Source organism: Caretta caretta, chromosome 5 (assembly GCF_965140235.1).
Source record: "Caretta caretta isolate rCarCar2 chromosome 5, rCarCar1.hap1, whole genome shotgun sequence".
In the NCBI taxonomy this organism is placed as follows: Eukaryota; Metazoa; Chordata; order Testudines; family Cheloniidae; genus Caretta; species Caretta caretta.
Window position 1 is genome coordinate 122018567 of NC_134210.1, and position 17358 is coordinate 122035924.

General features: G+C 51.3%; 1 protein-coding gene across 6 annotated transcripts in view; it reads right to left on the reverse strand.

Annotated features, from left to right (window-relative positions):
* Window positions 1-17358, reverse strand: part of SUSD1 (sushi domain containing 1) — a 110101-nt gene that overhangs the window by 34343 nt on the left and 58400 nt on the right. For 5 of the 6 annotated variants that reach the window (XM_075128849.1, XM_075128847.1, XM_048851118.2 and 2 more), the window contains 2 exons: window positions 2913-3007; window positions 358-544 (listed from right to left, as the gene is read on the reverse strand). The exons of the other annotated variant lie outside the window; for it this stretch is intronic. In XM_075128849.1, coding sequence (XP_074984950.1) covers window positions 358-544; window positions 2913-3007 — 282 coding nt within the window. The remainder of the gene's footprint in view (window positions 1-357; window positions 545-2912; window positions 3008-17358) is intronic. 6 annotated transcript variants of the gene reach the window in all.

Sequence of the window (17358 nt, forward strand, 5' to 3'; positions counted from 1 at the left end):
CCCAAGGTCATACAGGAAGTCTATGGCAGAGCAGGGGATTGAACTAGGTCTCCAGAGTTCCAGGCTAGAGTCCCAATCACTGGCCCATCCTTCCTCTCCAGTTACCCTGTGATGCTGAACTGACATTTAAAAACACATGACAGCCATTGTCCCGATGCTTTGGGATTTGCTGACTCAACAAGAAACAGCATGAAATCTGTAACAATTAGATTACAGTTTTTGAGCACAAGGCAGGAGTTTTTCAACAATCTACACTGAGACACTAAGTTCAAATCAGTTGTCAATATTGCCATTTAGGCGAAGCACTCACACTCAAGTGGTCATCTTGTTAAAAAAAAAAAAAACAGCAGGACGTACCAATAATTGGAGTTGTCATGGAAACTAACACAGAAAGATCCAAAGCTGCCGTGGAAATATTCACGGTGTAATTGGTGCCTGGGTGCAAATCAAGACACACCTCTGGAGTCTGTCCGTAAATGGTGAGGTTAAAGGCCCTTTCATGAAAGAATTCCTTCTGATACCAACGTCGACCTTGTATGTGAAACTGTAATGAAACAATCACAGTGCTGAAAATGGAAGGCTTTGACACTTCGTCTGGGTTCAATTTGTGGGATACTCTAACTAAACCATTCATCATAAACTTTATGAAGTAGTAATTGACCATATCCTTGTTGAAAATCTACATGTGCATACAAACATACTGTATTAAATTTGTTGAGCGTTACTATAATCAAAACATTTCCAGGTTTTATGAAGACACATCATGCTTGTGGCTAAACTTTAACAACGCTATAACAAAGCTAGTTCTTGCACTTCGTTTCTCTCCCCCCTCGTCCTCTTTTTTTTTTTTTTGGTAAAGGAAGCCCAGCCCCAAACCGGTTGTTTGCCAGCTAACAGAAACCAGCAGCCTACTCATGTATCTTCATTGCAGAAACAGTACATTTACAAAAGCGAACCCACGTGCATGCTGTGCAGTTATCACTTGATCCTGAAAGGTGTTCATTACTATCAGATCCTACTGAAGTCAACATAGGAACAGCCGTACTGGGTCAGACCAATGGTCCATCTATCCCTCTACCCTGTCTTCTGACAGTGGCCACTGCCAGGTGCTTCAGAGGGAATGAACAGAACAGGGCAATCATTGCGTGATCCATCCTATCATCCCCTCCCAGCTTCTGACAGTCAGAGGCTAGGGACACTCAGATCATGTGGTTGCACCGCTGACCACCTTGGCTAATAGCCAATGATTGACCTACCCTTGAAGAACTAATCTAATTTTCTTTTGAACTCTGTGCCTTCACAACATCCCCTGGCAACAAGTTCCACAGGGTGACTGTGCATTGCGAGAAGAAGTATTTCCTTTTGTTTGTTTTAAACCTGTTGCCTGTTAGTTTCATTGGACGACCCCTGATTCTTGTGTTATGAGAAGGAGTAAATAACACTTCCTTATTCACTTTCTCCATACCAGTCAAGATTTTATAGATCGCTATGATATCCTAAGTGGAAAAGTCCCCCAGTCTTTTTAATCCCTCCTCATACGGAAGCTGTTCCATACCCTTAATCATTTTTCAGAGTAGCAGCCGTGTTAGTCTGTATTCGCAAAAAGAAAAGGAGTCCTTGTGGCACCTTAGAGACTAACCAATTTATCTGAGCATAAGCTTTCGTGAGCTACAGCTCACTTTATCAGATGCATAAAGTGGAATGTGTGTATATATAAAATCTGCTCACTGTACTTTCCACTTTATGCATCCGATGAAGTGAGCTGTAGCTCACGAAAGCTTATGCTCAAATAAATTGGTTAGTCTCTAAGGTGCCACAAGTACTCCTTTTCTTTTCTAACCATTTTTGTTGCTCTTCTCTGTGCTTTTTGCAGTTCTAATATATCCTTTTTTAGATGGGGTGATCAGAACTGCATGCAGTATTCAAGGTATGGGCGTACCTGGATTTAAATAGAAGCATTATGACATTTTCTGTTTTATTATCTATCCCTTTCCTAATGGTTCCTAAAATGGTTAGCTTTTTTGACTGCTGGTGCACATTGAGAGGATTTTTTCAAAGAACTATCCACGATTGCAAGATCTCTTTCCTGAGCGGTAATAGCCAATTTGAACCCTCTTTTTTTGGATGCGTAGTTGGGATTATGTTTTCTAATTGGCACAACTTGGCATTTATCAACATTGAATTTCATCTGCAATTTTATTGCCCAGTCACCCAGTTTTGCGAGATCCCTTTGTAATTCTTCGCAGTCTGCTTTGGACTGAACTATATTGAGTAATTTTGTATCGTCTGCAAATTTTGCCACTTCTCTCTCCTTCCAGATCATTTATGAATATGTTGAACAGCACTGGTCCCAGTACAGAACCCTGGGGGGACACCACTATTTACCTCTCTCTCCCCTGAAAATTGGCCATTTATTCCTACCCTTTGTTTCCTGTCTTTTAACCAGTTACTGATCCATGAGAGGATCTTCCCCTTTTCCTTTGCGTGCTTAGTTTGCTTAAGAGCCATTGGTGAGGGACCTTGCCAAAGGCTCTCTGAAAGTCCAGTATGCTACATCCACATGAAATGAGAATGCCCAGTCCCTCACAGAACCAAGTTATAGACAGCTGGGCTTGTACGTATGCTTGTAGTCATGCGTATTTTCCACTGCTCTGGTCTCAAATAGTCGTAATGTTAATAACTCCAAAGAAACAATTTCACACCTATCAATTCTGTTATTTGAGTAAGAAAAAAACAGACTGCATGCTCTGTTTAATTCTCACAGGCCGTCCCTCAGCTAGAGGGATGCAATAAACTCTGGATAATTTCTAACTGCGGGAAACTTTAGATAAAAGCAGCCAGTCCCGGGCCCACCACAGACAGCTTCAGTGGAGGTTCCACAGTGGAGGATACACAAAATATGTATCACTTACTGAATAGATTTCTTTCCTATCAGCGCTCCTTATGCTTCGCCTCCATGTCAAGCAGGTGTCGTTAAGTATCCGCATATTACTGAAGGCTTCCTTTACTGCAGAGAGAGTGAGACAGGGGGAAGCCTCATAACTAAAAACATTTTAAAAAATCTTCCTGTAACATTATTGATCATGACTGGCTTTAAATGATAAGGTCTGAGTCTGTTTTTACTTTAGAGGATCCAGTGTTATTAGGAGGGAGTGGAACCTCATTCCTTTTTGAGTGCCCAAATATTGTAAATCAGGTATAAAATTTTTAAATGAAATTACAGTTATAAAAAAACCAAACATAGTACTAAAGGGAATTTTAAAGCCTCCCCACAAATTAAGGTAAACTTCAGATGCCTAAGGTCCAGGAGAGGATGCACTTTTAAAAGGGCGACTTGGCTCTCTCCTTTTACAATCAAAATAATAGCGGTAAGCAACAGCTTTGGGGAAACAGCGTTTTCCACTCATCAAATATTTCTGTTTTAAAACCTGCTCCCTGCTACGTACAGGCCAAAAAGACACAGACAATAGGAGCAGTTCTCATCAAACCAGTAGGAGGGAAGGATGGGCACCTGGCTTCTTGTCAAATTACACCAGGGCTTTTGTGGCACTTCCAAAAGGAATCGCTATTGACAGTGGTAAATTCTATGTGTGTTACTGCAGAGCTGAAAGTGCCAATTGGCTGTTGCTGTGGTACAAGTGCATTGGTTGCTGGAGATACCTTCCCAGAGGAGCAATGCGGTAGGTACTAGAGTGCAATGGGTATTTTGCTTTCAGCTCATCTCAACTCTTTGCACCACTAATGCAGATGACAAACATTATGAGCCAGATTTTCAAGACTGCTCATCACTCACAAGTGGGGTCATATTTTCAAAGTGCTCAGTACCCAACTATGGGCCACATCTTAAAAACCTGGCCACTTGTGCAAGTGCCTAAGTGAGAGCTGATGGGTGATAAGCAATTTTGAAAATCTGGCTTTACATTTTCATAAAATGTGGAGTTGGGGGCAGAGATTCCTCAAACTACTTATATTCCAAAAAAGCCTCTTCCTTTCCGTGAATAAACAAAATATTAAACATCAAATGTTTCAGGCTTTGATGAGCCAAAAACAACATTCACAAGCTTTGTTTAGGAACTAAGACCTACCTTTCCACTGAAAGAACAGTACTATTCATATAGGTTACATTCCTCAAAAACAGTATCTCAAAAACACTTAGCACATGGAGTATCAGCTTATCAGGAAGGTATTTTAAAATATTCATTACTTCACAGTCACACTCAAAAACACTTAGATTTCTGAGGGTACCATTTGGACAAACAAGGGCAAAGAAATTCCGATACAGTATCCTTAGTGTATACAGTTATGCTTAGCCATTGCAGCACATCCACAATGAAAAAAAATGGTGCACCATTGCAATTCTTAAGCATAAAGATGTGCGTGAAGGGAACAACGCCAGTCGCAGTAGAACCTCAGAGTTACGAACACCTCGGGAATGGAGGTGGTTTGTAACTCTGAACAAAACGTTATGGGGGTTCTTTTAAAAGTTTACAACTGAACATTGACTTAATACAGCTTTGAAATTTTACTATTGTGACAGGGTCGGGCCGGATGGTTACAGGAGAGTGATAGAAGGCTGATATATTAGCCCCAGGTTAAGTAGGTCCCTGTTCCCTGGGTAAGTTAACAGGGAAGGTGGTTTTTGGTTTTTTTTTTGGAAACAGAAAAGAATTTTATTTGTAACACTTACAAAGAATTACCAAAGAAACAAAACAAACTATGCAACAAAACAACGCGAACAGAAGGTATAACACAGCAGCTTTCAGGAGGGAGAAGTGTTCAGGCTAGCCTGGGCCCAGAGCGGGGGGGCTTCGTCGACACTCGTGGTCTTCCACCCTCCTGAGTTACCTGGTGGCCTAGAGCGGGGGGGCTTCCTCGACACTCGTGGTCTTCCACCCCCTCGAGTTACCTAGTGCCGCGCCCAGTGTCACCAATTATCCCTCTTCTGAGAGTGCCCGGCAAGATGGGCATGGCTGCGGGGTGGGCGGTTTACGGGTGGGGGGGGTAGACACTCATGTATTATAGGACCCCTCCTAGATGACAGTAATGATGGTATCCACAGCGGCAACGGCTGGGGCTGGCGTCTCTCGCTCTTCCCCTCAATCAAAGGGTCAGACAGAGGGAACCGGACGGGGTCACCAAGCAGAGAACCCCGGACAGCGCCCACCGTTCCTCGAAGGCGTCAAGGGAGTCGGTGGACGCCGCCCAGAGGAACTCCGCCCGGATACGTGAATGTACTGAGGATCGGAAAACGGCCCTACAATCGCAGGACGCTTCATGGGCCAACCTCCCCTCTCTGGTTTTATAGATGGCTATTTTAGCCAAGGCTAGGAGGAGGTTAACCAGGAGGTCTCGTGATTTTGTGGGGCCACGGATGGGGAGTGTATAGATAAAAAGGTGAGGGGAGAAATGAAGCCAAAAGCGCAATAGAATATTTGTGAGGAGCCGGAAAAGGGGCTGCAATCTGGCACACTCTAGATATATGTGCGCCAGGGTTTCCCTCACATTACAAAAAGGGCAAGTATCCAGGATGGGGGTAAACCGTGTCAGAAACACGCCCGTGCTCACAGCTCCGTGAAGGAGCCGCCAACTGATGTCCCTGATGGGCCTCGGGACCAAGGTGGAATACAGGCTGGCCCACCGAGGTTGCTCACTCTCCAAGGGTGGCAGGAGGTCCCGCCACTTTGTATCAGGGCGGGACACCAGGGTGTGGGCGTGAAGGGTGTGAAGCGTGAGTGTGTATAAATAATTCCGTGGTGCGATTTGAAAACTGACCGTCTGCAGTTCATGCAGCCGGCTTGCAGTGAAAGGGTGAGGGGTTTGTTGGGATCGGCAGGGTAGGGGCCCAATGGAAAGGTCCAGCGGGCCTGGGGTAGAGGTTGGGCGGGGTGCGCCCTCGCGCAAGGCTCGGTTGACATAAGCCTGAGCAGCGGGGGTCAAGGCGGCCTTCACCTCCTGAAGTACGCGCCGGGGGGTACGAGGGCTGGAGAGCCCCATGTGCCGAGCGAGCGTCAGGGGATCCAGCCAGTCTCTCCGATCGTAGTCCAGGAGGTCTCCGACCCTCGTGACTTCCGCCAGGACCAACCTCTGGCGCACTGAGTGGGACTCCGCCACCTGCACACGGAGTTGGGGATTGTGTAGCAGGGGCTCCGTGAGGAGATCTGCTCCCACGGTGGCCGCCACGGACCTGGTCGTTAGAAACAGTTTCCAGGTCCGGAGGAGGTCCTGGTAGAAGACCGGCAGCCCGGAGAGGTCTCGCGGAAAACCTCTCAGACAAAGATAAAAGAGCTGTCAGTCATATCGGAGCCCTTGGAAGCGGTGCAGGAAGGACCTGCACTATAAAGGAGCCTCTGAGGGCCTGGAGGCGGAAAACGCGGACCTGAGTGTACAGACACTTCATGCCCTGCCCTCCTTCCTTCAGGGGTAAATGAAGAACTCCAACAGGGGCCCAGTGCATTCCTGACCAAAAGAACTCTAGAATCAATCTCCAGAGGTGGGTCAGGAAACCCGGGGCCGGGGCGTTGAGCCGGTACCAGAGCATGGACAGGACTAGTTGGTTAAGCACCAGTGCCTTCCCTCGGAGGGAGAGGCATCGGAGTAGCCTCGTCCATTTCCGGATCCGCTCTATCACCCCGCCCTCTAAATTTTGCCAGTTCTCCGGCGGGGAAGGGTGCGTGGCGGAAAGGTAAACGCCGAGATAGAGCAGTGGACCCGCACTCCACCGGATGGTCTGAAGCACGGGTGGGAGGGAGCTTACCTGCCGCCAGTCCCCCACCGCCAAGCCAGAGCACTTGACCCAGTTGACTCGGGCGGAGGAGGCTGCCAAATAGATGGCCTTGCATGCCTCCACTTGTGCCAAGTCGCCCGGGTCCTGGACCACGAGGAGTACGTCATCGGCGTACGCCGACAGGACCAGTCGCAGCTCCGGCTCCCACAGCACCAACCCTGTCAACCTCCTGCAGAGGAGACAGAGGAAAGGCTCGATCGCCAGAGCGTACAGCAGGCCCAAGAGGGGGCACCCCTGCCGCACTTCTCGCCCGAAGCTGACCGGTTCGGTCAGGGTCCAGTTGAGCCTAACCAAACACTCCGCGGAGGCGTACAGCACCTGGAGAAAACACACAAACTGAGGTCCGAATCCAAACGCCTGCAGAGTGCTCAGGAGGTACCCATGGTCTACTCTATCGAACGCCTTCTCCTGATCAAGAGACAGGAGGGCAAACGACAGACCATCTCTCCGCCCGAGTTCCAAAAGGTCTCGGACTAGAAATAGGTTGTCAAAAATGCTGCGACCCGGGACAGTATAGGTCTGGTCTGGGTGGATCACGTCCGCCATCACAGACCCTAGCCGCAGCGAGATTGCTTTCGCTATGATTTTGTAATCCATGCTAAGGAGTGAGACGGGACGCCAGTTTCGTAAATCGCGGAGATCCCCCTTCTTCGGCAACAAGGCGAGCACTGCTCGCCTGCACGACAGAGGGAGGACCCCGCTCTCCAAGGACCCAGCCCAGACAGTGACTAGGTCTGGGCCGAGGATGTCTCAGAACGCGCGGTAAAACTCCACGGTCAGCCCGTCCATGCCCGGAGATTTATTGGTGGGCATGCGATGGAGGGCTTCCGAGAACTCAGCCAGGGTGAGAGGGAGCTCTAGCCGGTCTCGGTCGCCCACGCTGACTGTGGGGAGTTCCTCCCAGAGCACCCCACAAGCTCCAGGATCGGTCGGATCCGGGGAGAAAAGGCTTGTGTGTAGAAGTCACGGGCCCTCCCACACATCTCCTCCGGATCGTGAGGGGGGTGCCGTCTTCCACAAGAAGGCAGGTGACATGTTTCTTGGCCCCCCCTCGTGTTCTCCAGGGCATAGAAGAAGCGGGAGCCGCGGTCCATCTCCCGAAGGAGGCGGATGCAGGACCGAACAAAGGCACCTCGGGCCCGGTGGTCCTCGAGGGCCCGGAGCTCCTCCCGCTTCTCCCGGCACGCTCCGCAGAGGGACGGGTCCTCGGGGTTGGCGGCCAGACGCCTCTCCATCTCTGAGACCTCCCGTTCCAACTGCTCTATCGCCGCATTTCTCCATCGGCTGGTGCCCCGAGTGTAGTCACGGCAGAAGAGCTTGGCGTGCACCTTCCCTAGATCCCACCATCGCCGCACCGAGGGAAAGGCACGCCACTGCTCTCGCCAGGCCAGCCAAAACTCCCGGAAGGACGTCATGAAGCTCTCGTCCTCCAACAGGCTGTTGTTAAAGTGCCAATAGGCCGGCCCCGGTCTCTCTGCATGGAGGGAGACCGTTATGGTGGCTAAATGATGGTCGGAGAATGGGGCCGGCCGAATGGTGGAGGAGTGGGCCTGTGAAAGATGGAAACGGGATAAGTAAATACGGTCCAACCGAGAGTGGTGTGACTGATGGGCCTCCACCCGGACAAAGGTGAACGCGGAAGTGTCATCTGGGTGATGGTCACGTCAGACGTCCACTAGGGAGTGATGTTTGACTATTTCTCGGAGAACGTTCGCGGTGGCTGGGCTTGGCTCGGCCCCTGAGCGGTCCCGCTCCTCGAGGGTGGTGTTAAAGTCTCCTCCCAGGACCAGGCACTCGTGCGAATCTAGGGTGCTGAGGAAGTCGGACACCCGCTGATAGAATTGTGGCCGCTTTGGGCTCGTTTGCGGGGCATAAATGTTAACAAGGTTGACCACAAGCCCCTCCATACGGACTCGAAGGTGCAGCAGGTGGCCCGGCACAGCCTCAGTGACCCCTAGCACCTCGGGCCATAGAGTGGGGGAGAACAGGGTCACCACTCCAGCTTGCCAAGTCGTGAAGTGGCTAAAGTATACTCCGTCCCCCCACTCCAGCCGCCACCTGTCCTCGACGGTCGGGTCCGTATGGGTCTCCTGCAGGAAAGCTACAGAGTACCCCCCTTCCCGAAGGTAAGAGAGCACCTGGGACCTGCGGAGAGCCATTCTACAGCCCCTGGTGTTCAAGGTTGCAATAATAAGAGGTGTCATGCGGAGGGCTGGGGGGGTGGGGGTTTCTTATTGGTGGGGGTGTTCGTGGCCCCCGGCGGGTTGCGCAGCAACCCGTGACCCATCCCGTGGATGAGTAGATCTTTTCGGAAGCTGCGGGCCCGCTCGTAGGCCGCAGCACCACGCTTTCCTTGCCCCCTGCCCTCCTTTATAAGGGCCCTTGTGGCCTGAAGAATTTGATCAAAGTCCCCCCATAGCTGAAGAGCCAGCTGTACCCTATTGCGGGCGCCATGGGTGTGTTCTAGGAACTTCCGTAGTGCATGCCGCAGTTCATGGGGGGGTGGGGTTACGATTTCCGGGGTGTTCCCTGGTGGGGCTCTTAATGCAGCCTCATGGTCCGCTAAGGTGGGTAGGCAGGGTGTGGACCACTGACGGGGCATCTGACAGGCTGGGGTTATTAAATCCATTTCACGCCTTGGGGTGGAAGGGGATGACGGGGGAAAAATTGCAACTCCTAATGGGTCGCGACTAGAAAGTGCAAAGACTGCTCCCTGGGGGGAATCTGCGAAAGGCGGGAAAGAAATAACCCCAGGGGTGGCAATAGCATTGCAGGAGGAGGTGGATTGGGCAGGGACGGGGGTGGGGGTGGGGGCAGAGGCAAGGCTCTGGGCTTCAGGAGGCGAGCAGCTAAAAGAAGGTGCCTCCTGAGCAGAGTCGAGGGTTAAGGGGTAAGGGAGGGGGCTCCCAGTGATGCTAGGCGCTGGCTCTGTGGTGGTCTTGGCGGCCATGGCATCAGGTGGTGGACCACCTTCTGCGGGGCGCTCGCCCGGGAAGGCAATTAGGGAGAGGGAGCATAGGGAAAGGGGGGCTGGGGTGAGGTTGCCCAGAGCGAGGCCAGCCGGCAGTAGATCATCCTCTCCCTGGGTGACCAGGGTCAAATCTAGGGCATCAATCTCCGCATACACGGAGGAGAGGCCAACTCATGCTACCCCGGGGGCCTCTCCTCTAGGGCCCGCCTCAACGGTCGCCTCGGCGTTCGCGGGGGGTTCGGGTGGTATCCGGGCAGAAGGAGCTTCCTCAGGGGTCTCGGAGGGGAGGGGCTCTCGTGGAGGGGGGATTCTGCCCTCCAATGCCAGTCTGTCTTCCCCTCCCGACATCAGCGGATGGATCTCACTCGTGGCCATAGCTGAAGGCTCAGTATCAGTGCTTCCCTTCCTGGTCTTCCGGGGGGCTTCCGCATCGGATGGGTGCAGCGGAGCTCGAGCCTTCCGCTTGCCTCGCTTCCCCTGGACTAGGGTCCAGCCCTCCATAGCGTCGTCTGGGGATTGGTTAGCAGGGGTTGTGTCGGGGGGCGAAGGCGATGATTCAGGGGTTCGGGGGGGTGACGGTGAGGCAGCATGAGGGGCGGGGGGGTTCTCCTTGGGGCGGGCCCTCTCCTATACCCGGTAATATCTTTGCCACACCCTCCTCCATAGGCTCTGCCGAGTTGGTAGTAGCAAGGGTGGGACTCCCTTGCTCGCCTGGGCGTTGTAGGGAAGGTGTGTCTTGGGCCCAGATGGGAGCAGCGGCGGGTCGAGTAGGAGGAGGGTTGGTTTCAGGTGCCGGGCGTCCAGGGGCGTCGGCAACGACGGGGCCGATGTCCTGCCGGGTCTCGGGTGCCCCTCCCCCCTGGGCCAAAGGGCAGTCTCTGTGGACATGCCCCGCTGAGCGGCAGAGGTAGCACCGGGCCTCTCTGGTGGAATAAAAGACCCGATAGCGGGCTCCCTGGTAGGGGACTAGGAAGGACCCCTCGAGCGCCTCTCCGTCACGCGCCGCCGGCGGTGGTAGAAGCTGCACTTGCCGGCGGAACGAGAGGACGTGACGGAGGGTGGGGTCCTTGCAGCCCAACAGGAGAGGGCTGATGACAGAGACAAGTTTCCCCAGCGTGGAGAGAGCGGGTAACAGGGCGGCATTGGGTAAAAAGGGAGGAACGGAGGTGAGGACGAGGCGAACGCCCAGGTCTTCTAGCGGCTCTAGGGGGACAAACACCCCCCCCCACCGCCAGGCCCCTCTCCACTGCCTCCTGGGCGGCAGCCTCCGAAGTTAAGAAAAAAATGACCTTCCCATACATTTTGGAGGCCGCCACGATAGCCGTGGGTCCTACCACCTTCGCCAGCGCCTGCACGTACGTCTCCACGTGGGGCGAGGCGGGCACCAGGAGGCAACGGACACCGTGCCTCCTGGTCAAGGTGGGGAAAGGGGCCCTGGCCGCTGGTGGTGATAGCGGAGGCAGTGGGTGGGCGAGATGATGAGGCGGCAGGCGGGGGGAGCCTGCCACCGCCTGGGCATACGTCCTGGGGGTCGGGGGTGGGACGTTCGCAGAGCTGGTGGAGGGAACAGCAGGGAGGGATGCCATGGTCGATGATGAGGCCACAGCGGTGGGGGCAGCCCCTGCCATGGAGGGCCTAGTGGTTTTAGCGGGGCCCTTTCCTTTCTTCCCGCCCTGGCCTTTCCGGCCAACTGGAGGGGGGTTCCTAGAGTCTGGGGGGGGCGGTGGACGTAGAAGTGGCAGTAATCACCCCGGTGCCTCCTGCTGCCGGTGCCCCAGCGGGGGCGGTGGCAGGTGTTTTGACAGTGGTGGGGGGGGGAGGGCTTGGGGGTTGGGCAGGGGGGTAGGTGGGGGAGGGACAACTGATGTTGTTGGAGGGGCCTCGCCCCTCTCATTCCCCGCCCTTGTGAGCGGGGAGAGACGGGGAGACACCAGAAGGAGGAGGGGGGAGGGGGAAATAGATTAACCGCTCCTCCCTGCCGGGCTGCAGGCGGGGGGGGGGGGGTGGTACCAAATGGATTGGACTGGAAGGGGGAAAAAAACAAAAACCGGGGTCCGGTAATAGGGGCAAACTGTGGAATAAACAATCCGGGGTGGGGGGGTGTGGACCCACGCACGTTTGTCCAAAGTCTCTCGTTTGGTCGGCTGTTATGTCCGGTCCGAAAGGCAAAGTTCAAAGCAAACAGCTGGATTCGAAGGCAGATGGCAGGTTGCCAGCAGGGACGGATGGCGGGGGGCCGTCACAGTTGTAATAATGTTGGGAGGGGCACCGATGGATCGGGGGGCATCTCCGTGCCACACCCCTGTGCCACCACAAACGCAATTAAACCACAGTCAAACTTCCCCCCACTAGAGTATAATTCAAAAAAATTACTCAGTCTTACGGCCCCCTCCACGATGATTTGTAGCTTCCCTGGGTGATTTCTCTGCTCTCCAGCTTGTTGGCTGTGTACCAAGGCTTCCGGCAGGCCGAGAACGTTGCAGAGATAAGAAGAAGAAATTCCAGGCTGACAGCAAAACGGCTGGGTCCGGGGGCTCCACTCCCCCCTCCAGGTAGCAGGTCAGCAATCTTCCCTCCCTCCTCTGGGGATTTCAGCTAAGGCAAATAACTGCGCCCGAGAGCAGGTGTGTGGGGGGGGGTGCTGGCGGCAAGTTGGCAGCTGACCAGCACTCAACGACAGCAAAGAAAAACGGCAAAAAAACAAAACAAAACAAAAAAGCGTCTGGCCCGGTCGGGGGGGGTGGAGGGTGGGGACTAAGGCAGGGTGAAAAAGTAAGAAAAATCCAGGCCAGGGGGCTTTAGGAAAGAATAGAAAGCAGATAGCTGAGGAGCAAGCAAGGGAGGTCCCGTTTCCCAACAGGGAAGGTTCCAGAACAATCAGGAACTTTCTGGAAACAATTAAGACAGACAGGCTGATTAGAACACCTGCAGTCAATCAAGAAGCCGCTAGAATCAATTAAGGCAGGCTAATCAGGGCATCGGGATTTAAAAAGGAGCTCACTTCAGTTTGAGGTGCACGTGTGAGGAGCTGGGAGCAAGAGGCTCTAGGAGCCGAGAGTGAGAACGTGGACTGTTGGAGGACTGAGGTGTACAAGCATTATCAGACACCAGGAGGAAGGTCCTATGGTGAGGATAAAGAAGGTGTTGGGAGGAGGCCAGGGGGAAGTAGCCCAGGGAGTTGTAGCTGTCACACAGCTGTTCCAAGAGGCATTCTAGACAGCTGCATTCCACAGGGCCCTGGGCTGGATCCGGAGTAGAGAGCGGGCCCGGGTTCCCCCCAAACCTCTCAACTCCTGGTCAGACGCAGGAGGAGTCAACCTGGACTGTGAATTCAGAAAAACGGCCAAGCTGACAGCTGCCGTGAATCTCCAAGGCAAGCAAATCCGCCAATAAGTGCAAGACCCACCAAGGTAGAGGAGGAACTTTGTCACACTCTGAAGAAGAAAATAGCTGCTTTTAACCATTTTAATATAAATGAAACAAGCACAGAACCAGTTTTCTTACCTTGTCAAAAAAATTTTAAAACATTCCCTTTATATTTTTGGTAGTCTACGCTTAACACAGTACTGTACTGTATTTGCTTTTTTTCCCCCTTCTGCTGCTGCCTGATTGCAAACTTGCAGTTCCAAATGAGATGTGTGGTTGACTGGTCAGTTCATAACTCTGGTGTTCATAACTCTGAGGTCCTACTGTACCTCCCTTTTGATTACTTATGCCAGGCAGCTTAAAAATATGGCAACAATGTGTGGGTGTACACAAATTTATTGATGTTCAAGTACCACACAAGGTATTTTTGGCCATTTCTGCTACACCCTCAGAAGCTTCTGTTACATCTTTCAGCACACAGGTTAGCTGAATGGGACAAAGAACAATCTAATTCCACAGTGTCCCCAACTGCTGATAGAGAGAAGCCATTGCATAACCACCTGTCCCAGACCTGAGAAAATGTGCAGGAGGGAAAATACATGAGGCTTTTCCCTCCACCTGGCTGCTAAAGATGGCTGAGTGTAACCTCCCTAGAAATAGAGCAGCAGACAAGCTAAATGTTTAATGAGGCCAAAGCATCACAAATTGGTTATCTGGCTTTAGAACACCACTCCCGCTCCACCCCATGACTGATGAACGGCTGCCAGAGAACAGCTCATCCCTCATTAAATATAAGGATATTATCAGCAATGCTCATCTCACTACAGGACTGCATATGGTTGAGCAGCAAAGAGCACTTCCACAAGCAGGCAGATAATCAGTGCAGGGCATGGAAACCAACGAGCTCTCAGCCACAAATTGAAATTATGCCAGTTGGTCTCCCTATACCAGTCCTGCCTAAATCAGAGCCCAAACCTGAGGGGAAGCAGGTTTGCTGAGTCTTTCAGAAAGGCACTGGTACTTGCCACAGCTGTCAGTACACTCCCGAGTCCAGCAAGGGCAGGTGAGAGCACAAGAGAACGTGCTCTCAGGAAAAAAGGGCGTCTTTTCTGAGTTCAGTATTACTCGTGGGATGCTATATCTCAGGGGTGGCCAACCTGTGGCTCCGGAGCCACATGTGGCTCTTCAGAAGTTTATATGTGGCTCCTTGTATAGGCACCGACTATACCCTTCCCCTTTCCCGCCCCCCAGAGCCTCCTGCACGCCACAAAACAGCTGATTGGGAGGTGCGGGGAGGGTGGGGGAGGCGCTGATTGGCGGGGCTGCTGGTGGCTGGGAGGCAGTGGGTGTGGGGAGCTGATGTGGGGGACTGCTGTCATATTACTGTGGCTCTTTGGCAATGTACATTGGTAAATTCTGGCTCCTTCTCAGGCTCAGGTTGGCCACCCCTGCTGTATCTGATAATTTCAAGGGGAAAGGGTCCTATTCTGACTAATTATTCCAAATAATTAACTCTTCTAGTTCTCTTGGAAATGCTAACAGATTTAACACAACCAGAAGACAAGTATACATATGTGGGCTTTCTAGGTGATTTCAGGTCTTACAAAAGTTGTAGGAGTTACTTGCAGGCCACATACCTCCAAACCATGGTGCTAAAAAGCTAAAATCCAGTAGGAATTAGTCACTGTTCATTTTGTCAGTTCTCTCCTTTTCCAAACCAACCTCCCTACTAGAAACCATAACCCTAAAAGCCCCAGGGGGAAGGTCAGGTTATACAGTACCTCTCAGACTCAAACAGATAATCAAGAGAGAAAGGACAAAGGACTGAGTAGACATGGATTCTCTATTCCCAGCTTTGCCATTGACTTGAGTCATTTATTTGCTCAGTGCCTCAGTTTCCCCCTCTAAAATTGAAAATAATGCTGCTCACCTTGCAGGCATTGTATTAGTAGGTTAATGTCTGCAAAGCACTTTGAGCTCCTCAGATGGAAGGCACTATAAAACTATTATCTAACGGATCCTGAATGTTATGAGATGGTTCTGCCGCTCACCTAAAAGTGACAGCAAAGCAGTTTTCTGCCTGCTCCCACTGTATCCCAAGGGATCTGAGATGCTTGGCTTCTCCTTTGAGCCTATATGGTATTAGGATATGGCCATACTCAAGTTTCACATGTAGCCTTTGAAACTTTCAGATTTGTGGGCAGGGTAATGGCTTATGATTAGGCTTTCTGCTGGGGGATGCGTCCCCATAGCTGAGTTCATGCGTCCACACCACCACATTTATACTGGGGCAGCCTTGACTTTTGGGAACTCATTTTTGTATCTGTACAACAGGACTTTCACCTTGGCATTTCAGGGCTAACTCTTCCCAGATGTCCAGTTGTACATGGACGCTTCTGGAGGCCTAGATTTCAGCACATATTTCATCAGTGTCTGGAACACTCAAGGGATGGCTTGTGCTCTGGATTGCACAGGGCTTCATTCAATGTATTATTTTTCCCATTCCAGTGTCCATTTAATTATTTTTCCCCTTGAGACTGGAGTGGAGGAAATACCCAGGAGACTAAAAGGACGGTCTTTTAGAGGGCTAGACTATCATCCAAACCATCAACCATGGAACAGTTCCCCCTACAGCATGATAAAGGTTTCATGGTCAAAAAGCCAATTAAGGGTATGTACACCCAGCACTCAGGAATGAACATCACCCTCTGCTTTTCACGCACTAGCCAGTATCATGGCTACCTTTTACAAGGTAACAGGGTAATAAACTCTGCCACCAAGGACCTTCTTGGCTGCATGGATTCCTTTGCATCCTGCAGAGTTAGATAACTGTCTGCTGGGCCAACTTCCCACTTGCTTGTTGCCCCTGAAAGACCTCAGCCCCTGCCTAATGGTTTCCATTTGCACCTCTGTTTTTCAAAAACATGTCAGTGCATTCTGGGATCCCCTGGCATAAGGTGTCCAGTAACACATCCTGTCCAATTACTACTTTCAAAGATTACCACCCACAGTTCCCCTCAAGTGAAGGGTCTCTTGCCTCTCCATGTGGACACAACTCGAGTCACTCAATACCAGCACCTGGCTTTACTGTGCACTTCAGGATTAAATATTTCCATATTGGTGAGCTAAGTCTTCTACTCTTACTAGACTCCTGGATAGCAAGCTTCAGGCCTTGAGAAGATGGCAGCTTGCTTACTTTCAGATCCATGTTAAGCTTGAAAGGAAATCCGTGCTCCAATGCCCAATGCAAGCTTGTGTCCCCTCCTTACTGAGTTTTGTTTTAAATGCTCTTGTGTCTGCCTTCATCTCTCTTGTTCTTCCCCAACAATATGGTTCACAGGTATTTCAGTGTCATCTGCACCCTTATATCTGGCTATATGGTTCCGGCACCATAATATTGTGGATACAAATATGCAGTTGGAAAAACCCATGGTTTTCAATTCCACTACCATGGAACAAGACATGGCTCAACTGATCTAGGCATGAAAGATGATCATCTTATGTTCCTTGCTCACAGGCATTACGGTGCATTTTGATGTAAACATTGTGCACATTGCTATCTGATCAGACACTGCAGCTGGACTGATCTGGTGAAAGGCAACTGGTCTAAATTCAGGCGTTTATTCCTGTCATCAGGCTCATCTGGCCAACAGTGAGGATAAAGTTCAGGGCCATCACACATGGGTTGCTTGGCTTGTTGCATCCCAAAAGTTTGCACCTCTTGGACCTATTGACTGGGCTGGGATCTACTGGATAGGAAGACCAGTTAAGCACAAAGTTAGTAGTATCTGTGGTGGTTGATCCCGACTGCAGGATGAAGTACTTCCCTCCCATGCCGCTAAAAAGGTTTTTAATCAGTTGGAGAAGCAAGGCTGGGATCTGGTGGGTGTGACCCCATCTCATAGACTTGGCACCAATCCACCGTCCCCATGCTGATAGGGGTCAGCCTATGGGAATTCCCATTTCCTCAGGGTGAGATAGGGCTACAGCTTTGCTTAGCAGCCTGTTGGGAGTGAAGGCCTGATCAGGAGATCCTATATGTGACTGGAAACATTCATTATTGTGAGCACAGAAATTCAGGGGAGGCCAGTAACTGCATTAAAAGTATCTCTCCAAAAACAAGACGAGGGGGTGGGGGGGGAGCCTGATAACAGTCTTCCAATATGTTAAGGGCTGTTATAAAAAGAACTGTGATCAATTGTTCTCCATGACTACTGAATGTAGGGGAAGAAGTAAT